This window comes from Ahaetulla prasina, chromosome 2 (genome assembly GCF_028640845.1).
Source record: "Ahaetulla prasina isolate Xishuangbanna chromosome 2, ASM2864084v1, whole genome shotgun sequence".
Taxonomy (NCBI): domain Eukaryota; kingdom Metazoa; phylum Chordata; class Lepidosauria; order Squamata; family Colubridae; genus Ahaetulla; species Ahaetulla prasina.
Genome location: NC_080540.1, coordinates 70,382,153 through 70,394,353, shown reverse-complemented (window position 1 = coordinate 70,394,353; position 12,201 = coordinate 70,382,153). Strand labels below are relative to the sequence as shown.

Below are 12,201 nucleotides of genomic sequence, written 5' to 3'. Positions count from 1 at the left end.
TTTATTTAAATATTTATTTTCTTAGCTATAAAACCATATACAGGAAATTCTGAACATATTTTTATCTATCACTTTGTTAATATAGTTTAAATTTTGTAAATTTATTTGCTAAATTAATCTCTTGTTTTGTTTCCTCTTTTTGACATATTGTATAAACACAAGTTAGATTGTTTGCCTGTGCTTCTTTATGATTCTCTTTGCCTAATGGAAAAGCTAGAGAAGAAATATGTTTCTCAAATGCCTTTGCAAATCCACAGAAGGCTCTGTGATACATTAGCTGAGAATGAGTTTGCCAAAAGAAAATTACAAAATTGGAAGTCTGATGAGCTCTAAGTGCTAAAAACAAAAATGGTTGTATTTTAAACTGTAGTTAAAAAAATATTAACAGACTTGTCACTCACTATTAATGTTTCCTTGATCCGTAGGATTACCTGGCACTACTGCGGACCTAGATAAAAGAAGGCTAATTTTTGGGAAAAACTTTATACCTCCAAAGAAGCCAAAAACTTTCATACAGTTAGTCTGGGAAGCATTACAGGATGTGACTCTCATCATCTTGGAAATCGCAGCCATTATATCTCTTGGGCTCTCATTTTATCATCCACCTGGAGAAGGAAATGAAGGTAAAACTTGTTTCTCCATTATTTATCTAATAAATATTATTTCCTGGGTTCCATTGTTACAAAGGCTTGGGAGTAGCAGCAGGTTCTCTGCTTTTAATATCCAATTTTCGCCCTATTTCCTAAAGGTTTAATTAATTAATTTATTTATTTATTTATTTATTTATTTATTTATTTATTTATTTATTTATTTATTTATTTATTTATTCGATTTTTATACCGCCCTTCTCCCGATATGACTTAGGTTAGTAAACGTAGCTAAAATAGTTCCTCAATTTTGTATCTCTTAATTTCACATTGCATGGGAAAATTATAGACTTGAACATAATGTGGCCACCTCTCATCTGAACCTCATTTTAAGAGATGCAACCGATGATGTGTATTGTGGCTGATAGTGACTTGTCAGTTGGTGCAGGAATAAAAGAGAAAAATATCATATAGCTTGATTTTTGTCTACTAAATCCTTATTTATTTATTTCTGAAGCAACTATTGTACTGGTAAATATCAAGATGCAGCAATAGATTAAAACTGCTGTCACCAATCTACCTGACTGCTAGCAGATTACAAGTCACATGCTAAGTAACCATTGATATTGATAGAGAACTTGGATCTAGAACATAGGTGTCAAACTTGATCGTATCACATGACGTATCACAACATTTTTTTTCCATTCCAGAACTGGGGTGGGCGTGGCCTGTGTATGATGCATCCAGCCCGTGGGATGCATCAGTGGGATGCACTGATCAGGGATGATCAGTGGAGGTCAAAGAATATATTCAATCCAAAGTTTTGAAATCCTTATGGATGGGCGCCCACAAAGAGTTGTTTCTTATCTCCCTTTTTATAAGGTTTTGTAGTTTAGAGATTTTGCCAGTCATTATCAATGAATGGAATATGTTAATATATTGCAAACAAACATTTCCCTATCTTAGAATGAAAATAGATGCCTCCTTATTTATAATAGAGCAAATGTTTCTTTATCTAGAGCAGGGGTATCAGACTGGATTTCTTTGAGGGCCAGATCAGTATTGTAGTTGTCCTCTTCAGGCTGGCTGGGGATGGGAGTGGGGGTGAAGATAGGACGGATGGCAGATGAGACGGATGCCTCCTGCAGTACCCTGCTGCCCAAAACAGAATGGGGCACAGGGGCTGCCTGGACGGACTCCTGCAGCACCCTGGCCAAGGGGGCATGGGGGGGCTGCGTGTGGCCCTTGTGCCCCATTTTTGCTAGCCGAGGCACTGCAGGCTGGTCTTTTGCTATTTCCAGCTGGCCCTATAGGCCAGATCTAAGCACTCTACCCCTGATCTAGAGCTACAACAGATAGGTTCTAGCATATGTATAAGATATATGTCACCCTTTACTTGGGCTTTACTATGTGATGTCTCTATTTTTTCAAATGGAGAAACTGTTTATTATTACTTACTATATACAATCTTTCTTTAAATTTAAACTTATTTTAAACATGAAAGAAAAAGATTCCAATATCAGAAATCTCAAAAACTATAACAGCAATAGCATTTAGACTTATATATCGCTTTACAGTGCTTTACAGCACTCTCTAAACGGTTTACAGAGTCAGCATATTACCCCCAACAATTTGAGTCTTTATTTTACCCACCTTGGAAGGATGGAAGGCTGAGTCAACCTTGAGCCTGGTGAGAATTGAACTGCCAAATTGCAATCAGCTGGCAGTCAGCAGAAGTAGCCTGCAGTGCTGCACTCTAACCACACCACCACCACAGCTCTTGGGTCACAAAATGAAAAATTATCACAATTTTTAAAAATCGAAACAACTTACATGGCTTCCAACCTTCCTTTGCACATCACAGAATCATAAAGGTACCATTTAGATGTTGAGTCCAATCGTTTTATTACTGCAGAAATCCACTGCTGCGACCTCTTTCAGTAATTGGTTCTGCTATCAAGCTATTCTGACCCAATAGTTTCTCTTTTCTAAAAGGATATTACCCTGTTAAAACACACATCCTTGGTCCTCTCATAAGACTCATTCGTTCTTTCTGAATATCCCTTACAAGTCTTTTCCCCAGATTCCTGCAGAGTTCAAATTTCAAAAGCAATATCTGTGTGTCTCTCTATTTCTGCTTTTATGTTACTTGGGTACATCTCTGTAACTTCTAATTGGCTATTCTCCAGTGTAATTCTTAAACCATTCCCTGAATCAGTAGTTCACAAGATGCAGCAACAAAGGCTTTGTGAAATGCCACAAGGCTATGCAACTCCCTTCTGATTTAAGGACCTCCCTCATATACGTAACAGAAGAATAAAACCAGGGCCTGGTGTTTGCATGTGACAGAGCCATGGTGCTGTTTAGAAAGGAAAGGATCAGAATCTTTGTCCTGCACTTGGTTTGTGTTTCATATCCAAAGGTGCAATGTCTTGAGGTACATAAAAAAAGAATGTGGCATTGTCATCCTGGCCTCTGTTGTGCTTGGCAAGTTCTGCACTGTGATTTAATCATGAAAAGATAATTCAACATTTGTAGCATTGTTTTTGTAAGCCAGGTTACAGAGGAACATGTGCTTATTACAAGGATAACATCACATCTCTACCAATGCACTTTAAATGCATTTTAATTTAATGCCAGTAAATTTGACAAATAAATAAAAATTTGATAAATAAATTTGTCATATGCTAATATTTTGGCTACTAAGCCCTACTGGGACTTTCTAAAAGAATAGCGTTAGGAGGTAGGTGTAAGAGAATTAAGCACATCTGTAAATAAATATCTGCAGCAGTGGTGGCTTGCTCCCGGTTCGCTCCGGTTCTGAAGAGCCGGTAGTAAAAATCTACTGGCATTTGGAGAACCAGTAGTAATGGCTGGCTGGCCATGCCCGTGAACCAGTTCCTCGATCATCAGAGGTTTTTTTTTTTTTAACTTTTAAAAGCACTTTTTCTTCAGCCAAAAAAGGCTTTTAAAAGTAAAAAAAAAACCCTCTGATGATCGCGCGGCTGAGCAGGGATCATCAGAACCCTTTAAAAGTTTTTTTTTTTAACAACCTCTTCGGCCGAAGAGATTGTTAAAACAAAATATTTTAAAAGGCTCCTTTGGCGATCCCAGCTGAGTTAAGAGCTTCTGGGCTGCTATTAGGCAACTTCAGCTGGGATCCTCAGAGGAGCCTTTTAAAATCTTTTTTTCCTCTGGCCCACTCAATCCCCACTCCTCACTTACCTTATTACTATTCTTTTCGGGCTGGCAAAGCCATGCTTTACATCAGTTGCATCAACTAGCAACTGAATCTGCCTGCCTGGAATCCATCTCCTCAGTCAGCAACTGCTTTGCTGGCTGAGGAACTCTGGGAATTGAAGTCCACAAACCTTAAGGTTACTAAGGTTGGAGACCCCTGATTTAAAAAAATATAAATAAAATAAAATAATAAAATAAAATATTTGTGCAGCTTTCTGAGATTTGGTGTGTTTCTGTAGTGTTTCACTCTAACTACACAAACACAGAATCTCACAAAGCTGTATGTGGCATTTTGTGTGTGTGTGTGAGAGAGTCAATTGTGTTGTGTTGTGTTTTTGTGTGTAAAGTGTGAAAGTTGATTTTTGAGCTTTTTGTGGCTGTGTGTTTTCCTGCTTGTTGCAGGGGCCATTTTGGGTGAAGTGCAGCTGCCTTTACATTGTATGTGAGTCAGTGGTGGGTTTCAAATTTTTTTTACTACCAGTTCTGTGGGTGTGGCTTGGTGGGCGTGGCATGGCTTGGTGGGCGTGACTTGGTGGATGTGGCAGGGGAAGAATATTGTAAAATCACCATTCCTACCCCACTCCAGAGGAAGGATACTGCAAAAACTCCATTCCCTCCCAAATCCAGGGAAAGGTTACTGCAAAGTCCCCATTTCTTCCCGATAAGCTGGGACTTGGGAGGCAGAGAATAGATGGGGGCAGGGCCAATCAGAATTTTTACTATTGGTTCTCCGAACTACTCAAAATTTCTGCTACCGGTTCTCCACAACTGGTCAGAACCTGCTGAAACCCACCTCTGGTGTGAGTTTGTGTTGTGTTTTGTGTGTGTGTGTCTCTTTGCAAGGACTTGGAGGCAGCTCCTCTGAGGAAAAGAGGAGGCGGCGAAGCTCTGGCTGTCCCCTGGGAGAAATTGCCCTGTCTCTGCAGCATTGGTCATGTGACTGAGTGGGCGTGGCCAACTTGATGTCACTCACAGCAAGGTGCAGCCCATCTTGCCCTGAGTTACTTCAAGTTGGCCACACCCACCCAGTCACATGACCACCAAGCCACACCCACCAAATAAGCCATGCCCACAGAACCGGTAGTAAAAAAATGTGGAACCCATCCCTGATCTGCAGTGTTCATTTTAGATTGATAGACAGCATTGTGTGTTTTACTGAAAAGGTTCTACTGATTGATAGATTGTTGTATGTACGATCATGGTTTTTAAATATATACATATATGATTATTATATACAATTCATTATCACATATAGAAATTGTTTATAGTAGTATAAAATGTATTTTGGAAAGGAAAGCTACATCAGTAAGGCAATCATGTGTTAAAATGGGCATATTAAGATAACCCCATGCCAAGTTATTTTATTTATTTATTTATTTATTTAATTTATTTATTTTGTCACAACAATATGTGTAGGTATCATACAAAAAGATTACATAGTATATAAACACATATATGAGTAAATATAAGGAGGTATAAGCATATATATAGGAAGAAGAAAAGAAAAAAACAATAGGACAGGAATGGTAGGCACATTTGTGTGCTTATGCACATCCCTTATGGTCTTCTTAGGAATGAATATTTATTTTATTTATTTATATTTATTTATTATTTATATATATTTATTTATTATTGAATATTTATTCAAGGACCAGAAAGAAAAATGCAAGGATAGCGAAATAAGCAAAACTTAAATAAATACAGCACTATACTTGCAAGATTCATTTAGAAATCAATTTCAGTGGGATTGTGAGTACATATTTTGGCCTGATTTTTTGAACACTGGCAAATTTTATAGGTTTCCCCCACTGACATGAATGCTTCAACTGATATCGAGAAAATATTTTCTTCAGGATCTTCCTCCTTTTCCACATCGTATATAATGATGGACATGGTGACTAGATTTATATTTTATTACTTTTTGCCACTACTTAAATGTTGGAAGTTACTGTTACTTTAGGGAACTTTTATTGTTGAATCTGAAATGAAAGAAAAAGGAGACAAGTAATTTGTTAACAGCAACAATCTGATATTTTGCAGGACCCTGGATTTGCAAATGTAAACTGGTCTTCTATTTTTAAGCTTCAAATTATAAAGTAAGAAGGCTTTGAATATTAGTTATGAAAACTTTTGGTTGGTTTCCCTCAACCTGAACAGCTTTGCTCACATGATAGAGCATGATGTCTGTTTCCTATTACTGTGGAAAATATTTTACAAGTGTGACAGCCCATGTTCTGGGAAATGTGGAAAAATAACACTTAGTATTAGAACTTTAGTGCTTTTTCCACGCTCATTAATAAATTATTCCACTCAAAATATTTTAAAGCATTTCCCCATGGATATTTGGTTAGATTTTGACAAAGTATTTTCAGAATGCTTATAATGGGAAAATACATTGCACTAAAATGTTTGTATTATTTTCCATTGAAACTCAGGCATTTTATGAATAATATTTCCACTTTGCCCATTCCAAGTTGAAATTTACAAAAAATAGCTAAAAATGGGGAAAAATAAATAAAGTAGTAATGCTTAGTAAGCTAACATATTTACTGAGAAGTAACTTCTATTGTGTTCAGTTGGGATGGATCCAAGATTGAACACTAAATATTTTGTGCTTAATCTGAAAGAACTGTGTTTGCAAATATAATAATGCAATCTTATGCATCCCTGCACAGAAATAAATCCGACTTTATTAAATGAATATCCTATGGGAATAAACCACTTACATAGGAATAAATGAATTTGATCGGGTTTCCTTCTTAGTAGATGCTTGTGGAATGGCATTGTAAGTAACCTATAGGTTCAATCTTTTAAAAGTGTAAATTTTAAAGTGTAAAAAAAAAGTGTAATAAAATAGTTTTGCAGCTATATCTAGCTAAAGTAGCTAGCTAGCTAGAGTTATATACATGAAAAAGATCTCCTCCAGACTCTGTGGAATTTATAAAGTGAATTGTCCGAATGGGATGATTATGCGAGAGAAAGAACAGTTAATACTGGATTAAGCCACAGGTGGGAAAATTAAATGATTCACCCAAACGAGGACAGTTACAAGATTGGCACATTAAAACATGAAAGCATGTAGGACCTTATAAATGCACACTCCATTGAGATGTGCATTTGATCATCCCATTTCTCTGTCATATTCAATCCTTCTCATATTCTGTATGCCTCTCTCTTCCTATATATCTGTCTGAATGTCTGTCTATTTATTGCAGGTAGGCACTTATTTAAGATATTTTCCCGTCCCCCTCCCCCTCCCGTATATATGTCTGTGTGTTTGGATACATGATTCATAATATAGACTCATACATTTTATTTCATTTTCTTGCTATACCTTCTTTTCAAGCTCATGATTTTCTGTCATCAGTACAATAATAGAAACAAGGGTACAATATTTTAGAAATGTTCAAATATATGTAAATGCTTGTTTTATGATTCATAATTTATGTAAATTTCATTAACCCTTTATTGGGTTAGGGCTAACTGAAATTCAGTGTTTTAATGCTGCCAATATTAGCAGAAAATAGGTAAGAGAAGCACTGGAAAGGATAAATGTCTATGAAGATTCTGACTCATCCAGGTCATGGTTGTCCCAAAGGTGCTTTTTCAAGAGGCAATTGGACTTTATTTGTGTTTCCTTGAAGACATTTCGCTTCTCATCCAAGAAGCTTCTTTGGTTCTGAGTGAATGGTGGGGAATGGAAGGATTTATATTCTTTTCAATTAGTCTGCAATCTGGTTGTTAGCATTCTGTCTGAAAGTTGTTGAGGCCACTTGGAGATTTATCTGTGCCCTCTGGGTTACCTGATTAGTGCAAATAGGTGTGGAACCTTTTTGGAATTGCTGAAATTGTGTTGTAAACAGCACTGTAAACCTGTTTACAACACAGTTCTTTCATCAGTTCCAAAAGATTTCATGCCCATTTGCACTACTCAGGTGACCCTGAGGGCACAGATAAATTTCAAAGTAGCCGCAACAACTTTCAGAAAGAATTTTAATGACTAGATGACTGCAAGGAATATGAATCTTTCCATTACCCACCATTCAGTCAGAACTGAGGAAGCTTCTTGGATGAGAAACAAAATGACTTCAAGAAAAAACAAAGGAAGTCCAATTGCCTCTTGAAAAAGTACCTTTGAGACTGGAAAGGCTAAACCTTCATTTCATACTCTTTTTTTAATCTGGCCTGGAGTAGATAGCATTTAAAATTTAAAGCAATGTAAAAAATGCTTTGAAAAATGATTCATAATAAATGTTCAGATATTGAGCATAGCTTTTCTGTTCTTAATTTGAAGTACCTGAAAAAAAGTGATGCTGTTTTAATGGGTTGGTTCATTAAACTTAATTTACATATTTTTTCAGGTTCCTATGGAAGAATGAAAAAGGAACCTCCTTTACAAAAAGCAGAGAGGAATTAGGCTAGTGCATATGTGAGAGCTGAAGCACTTCTTCTGAAACATTTTTGAAGTGCACATAGCCATAACAGATAGCAAATATTTTGTAATAGGTACATCAGAGATAACTTATTTATACTGTATCCATTTAGCAGCCATTAAAGTGCCTTTGAACAGCACTCTGTACACATGGATATTTTAGTTAGAAATCCAGTGTTACTTAGTGAAAAATTTCAGAAGTTCTGTAGGCTGAGAGATAGATGTTATTTGCTTGTTAACATCAATTTCAAATTACAACATAATGCATTTCAGTCCAGCTTTTTTTCCTTGCAAATAAAATATTAGTCTAGACATTTTTCAGTGCCCATATTGGTGCCTGAATTAATGTCAATACAATTTTGAAAAAAGAACTGCAGTAGTTATTTTAATAATTTGAGCCATCCCACCCAGATGGCCCAGTAATCCTTAGTTATTATTTGTAAAAAAAAAAAAAGGTGTTTCCTTGTTCTGCTGAATCTTCATATATCAGTTAATATATTAATGGTTGTCCTCATAGATATTAATGCAAATACTTCTGGACCAACTTACCTTCCTTACCGGTTCGGAAGTACGCGTGCATGCACATCACATGCTCACGCAGACCCTCTATGCATGCCCAAAATCTTTCTGTGCATGCGCAGAGGGTAAAAAACACATTACTTCCTGGTTAAAACCAGGAAGTAATGACAGCCAGGCAGGTGGGTGGAGCCTTGCACCACAATTACTTCTCCAACCACCCTCCGCGATCGCTACCGGATTGGGTGATCCAGTCCAAACCAGGAGCATTTCACTCTTTTTTTTTTAATTTACATTCATATCCCGCCCTTTTCCGAAGACTCAAGGCGGCTTACACTATGTTAGCAACAGTCTTCATTCTATTTGTATATTTATATACAAAGTCAACTTATTGCCCCCAGCAATCTGGGTCCTCATTTTACCTACCTTATAAAGGATGGAAGTCAACCTTGAGCCGGTGGGACTAATAATTGTGCAGTAATTGCAGGCAGCTGCTGTTAATAACAGACTGCATTAGCAGCCTGAGCCACAGAGGCCCTTTGGTCTTGTTCTGGACCAAACGTCAACTTCTGCAACAAAAGAATAAATATTAACTTTAGGGTGAGATAGAGTGGGAATCACATCATGTATCTAAGATTTTCAGACAAACTCTTATATCTTTGCAGTATGAACTTCTTTTGCATGATATCAAATGGTTAATAGAAAAATGAAGTGGTGCTAATGATAATGATAAGTAATAGTATAAATCATGCCCTCCTTCTATCTCAGTTTTTTAACTGGTTGAGGGGTGCAGATAGTTTACTTGAAATCATCTGCTTAATGTGACCCCTCTGTTTTTATTATGGAAGAAAGCAATATACACTATAGGCTGGAATGTTTCTACAACATTCAGTGGGCCTTACTCTTACGTTGACATTGCACTATGGATTCCTTGTTCAAGTTCAGAAACCGTCTGAACAGTTGTCTGCTGAAGTCTAAAACCAGGATTATCTTTATGCAGCTCATGATAATGAAGTTGGTTTCTGGTCACTGTGCAAATTGGAGAAGTAGTGCCTCCACAGTGATATAGCTATTTCTGTGGAATACATCCAATAAAGACAATCAGCAGTTTACTGACCTTCCTTTGAGCTCAGCTGAGGGGGAGTTGAGCTGGATTTCCATTCAGTTCTTATCTGTGCTGAAGGGGAAAATTAGTAGAAGGGTCACCTTGATTCTCCCTCTTCACTGAGTGTCTGCCTTTGATGCTGCGACTGCTACTGCTCAGATATCGCAGCAGTCCCGCAAACTGCATTGAACCCCAGTACGTTTGAAGTGAGGGACTGTAATGATATTCTGTGCATTACATGGATGTGCTGTAGGTTCTTTTGTCAAACTAGAATAATGGAAGTATGATATAGAAGAGCATTTCTACAGTGGCATTTTTTTCATTCTTTTTTAAGCTTATGGAATTCAAATGTTAATGGCTTGGTATAACTGTTTTCCTGAGTGATAACTAATACATCAAGTGGTCTTAGAATGTGTTGAAAGGTCAATATTATTTCCTTCATGTTTTCCTTTGTAATCTCTGAGCCAAACATCTCTAATTATGATAATAGGAAACTAGAAGATGGAGCACTGTTATTTCTTGGCATTCCTCGGCATCTTTGCTTATATAATCCTGTAATTTATAATAACTGAATTGGTCATTTTACAGGCAAAATATTATAGAGTAGTAAGTTTATATCATACACTGCTCTTCTATAAAGAAGCTTATATCTGTATTGGAAAACCATTCAGTACATTCCAGATATTATTTTCTTGTATTTTTATTTATTTGGTCTTTCTGGATTTCAGAAAGCTTTCTTATTTGCCCCAGAACATATAAAGGACCATTAGTGTCAGCAGTTTCCCCACCCAGACCACCCAATTATTTAGTTACAAATGAGAGGTTAGCTACTGGTGGAACAGTTGAATGGTACTGCCATAACATTACATCAGTTTTCTACATGTGGGATCAGCAGAAATTCTGAAGCTCTGTAGATTGAACATGTGTATCCGAAGGTGCTCAAAAGGAACCCCCCCTCCTCCAACATCTGTGAATTCAAATACTGTTTTATAAGATTCTATGCTTATAGAAATAAAATGTCTATCTGGGGACACTGAAGGGAAAGCAGATAAAAGCAGTATTTCCAGTCAGAGGCAAACAGGGTTATTATAGCCTAAGGTGACAAATACATTTTGATAGATGCATAAGGAAGACAAGACTTAATGGAAAAGTAAAACATAGGCAAAGGCAGCTAATATTAATGAACAGTCTCCATAGGCATGCACCGTGTATGTATGTATGTGTACAAACACACACACACAAACACACTCCCTCCCTCCCTTATTCACACAGAGAAAAAGAGAATATATTTAAAATCTTGTAAATGCCTTATCTTAGAAGATTTTTCTTTTCTTTCTTATGGAATTTTGTTTTGCTTTTATTTTCTTTCTATATTTTCTTTCAAATATTTATATATAAATAAATATTGCTCCTAGAGGCACGAAGCTGAAGCCTGAAGATGACAAATGAGACTTTGTCGAAACATCGCCAAGACACTTCTAATTTTACATGGGAGAAAACCCGAATATTTCCTGAAATGTTTACTGATCTCCACTGTAGGGAGTAGTCATTTGGTGCTGGGAAGATAGATGCATCACTCCTCATAGCTACCCAGACCTTTAATCAAACAGTATCATTGAATTATGGTTTGGCCAAGGATTTTCCAACATATGAGAGGCACAGACATGAAAGAAGACTTGAAAAAATATTAGGAGCAATTGGTGCTTGAAGAAAATCAGATTTCCATAAGTAGTTCCCATGCATTTAAAACTAATTTGAGGTCAGCAAAGTTAAGTTCTGAATACATAGTGTGTCTTTGAATTCTATGTAAGAACAATCCACCTTTTGAATTCAAATTCTTACTTCAGAATAAAGTAAGTAAAGTAATAATGTAAATAAAGAATAAAATGAACCAACATTTTAAAAACATTATATTAAGATGGGAGGAAGAATCCATATAGCAGCACACATATACACTTTCTAAATCGAAAAGGTTAAAAGTAAATTAAATACAATAAAGCAACAAGGTAGGGCAATACCAATACAATCAGCAGCAGCTAATACACAATGTCTTCTCAGAAGTAAAATCACTCTGCTAAACAAATAATTCCCTCAACACTGTCAAACTACTTACTAAATCTGCACTACTATTAATCTTCTCATTGTTCCCACTACCCATCTCCTTCCACTTATGACTGTATGACTGTAACTTTGTTGCTTGTATCCTTAGGATTTATATTGATATTGTTTCCTGATTGCTTATTTGTACCCTATGACTGTCATTAAGTGTTGTAAGTGTTGTACCTTGATGAAGGTATCTTTTCTTTTATGTACACTGAGAG

At 36.5% G+C, this 12,201-nt stretch overlaps 1 protein-coding gene across 3 annotated transcripts in view; it reads left to right on the top strand.

Moving 5' to 3' along the window:
- Positions 1–12,201, top strand: part of ATP2B2 (ATPase plasma membrane Ca2+ transporting 2) — a 272,273-nt gene that overhangs the window by 146,110 nt on the left and 113,962 nt on the right. For all 3 annotated transcript variants that reach the window (XM_058166189.1, XM_058166188.1, XM_058166190.1), the window contains one exon: positions 426–623. In XM_058166189.1, the coding sequence (XP_058022172.1) occupies positions 426–623 (198 nt within the window). The remainder of the gene's footprint in view (positions 1–425; positions 624–12,201) is intronic.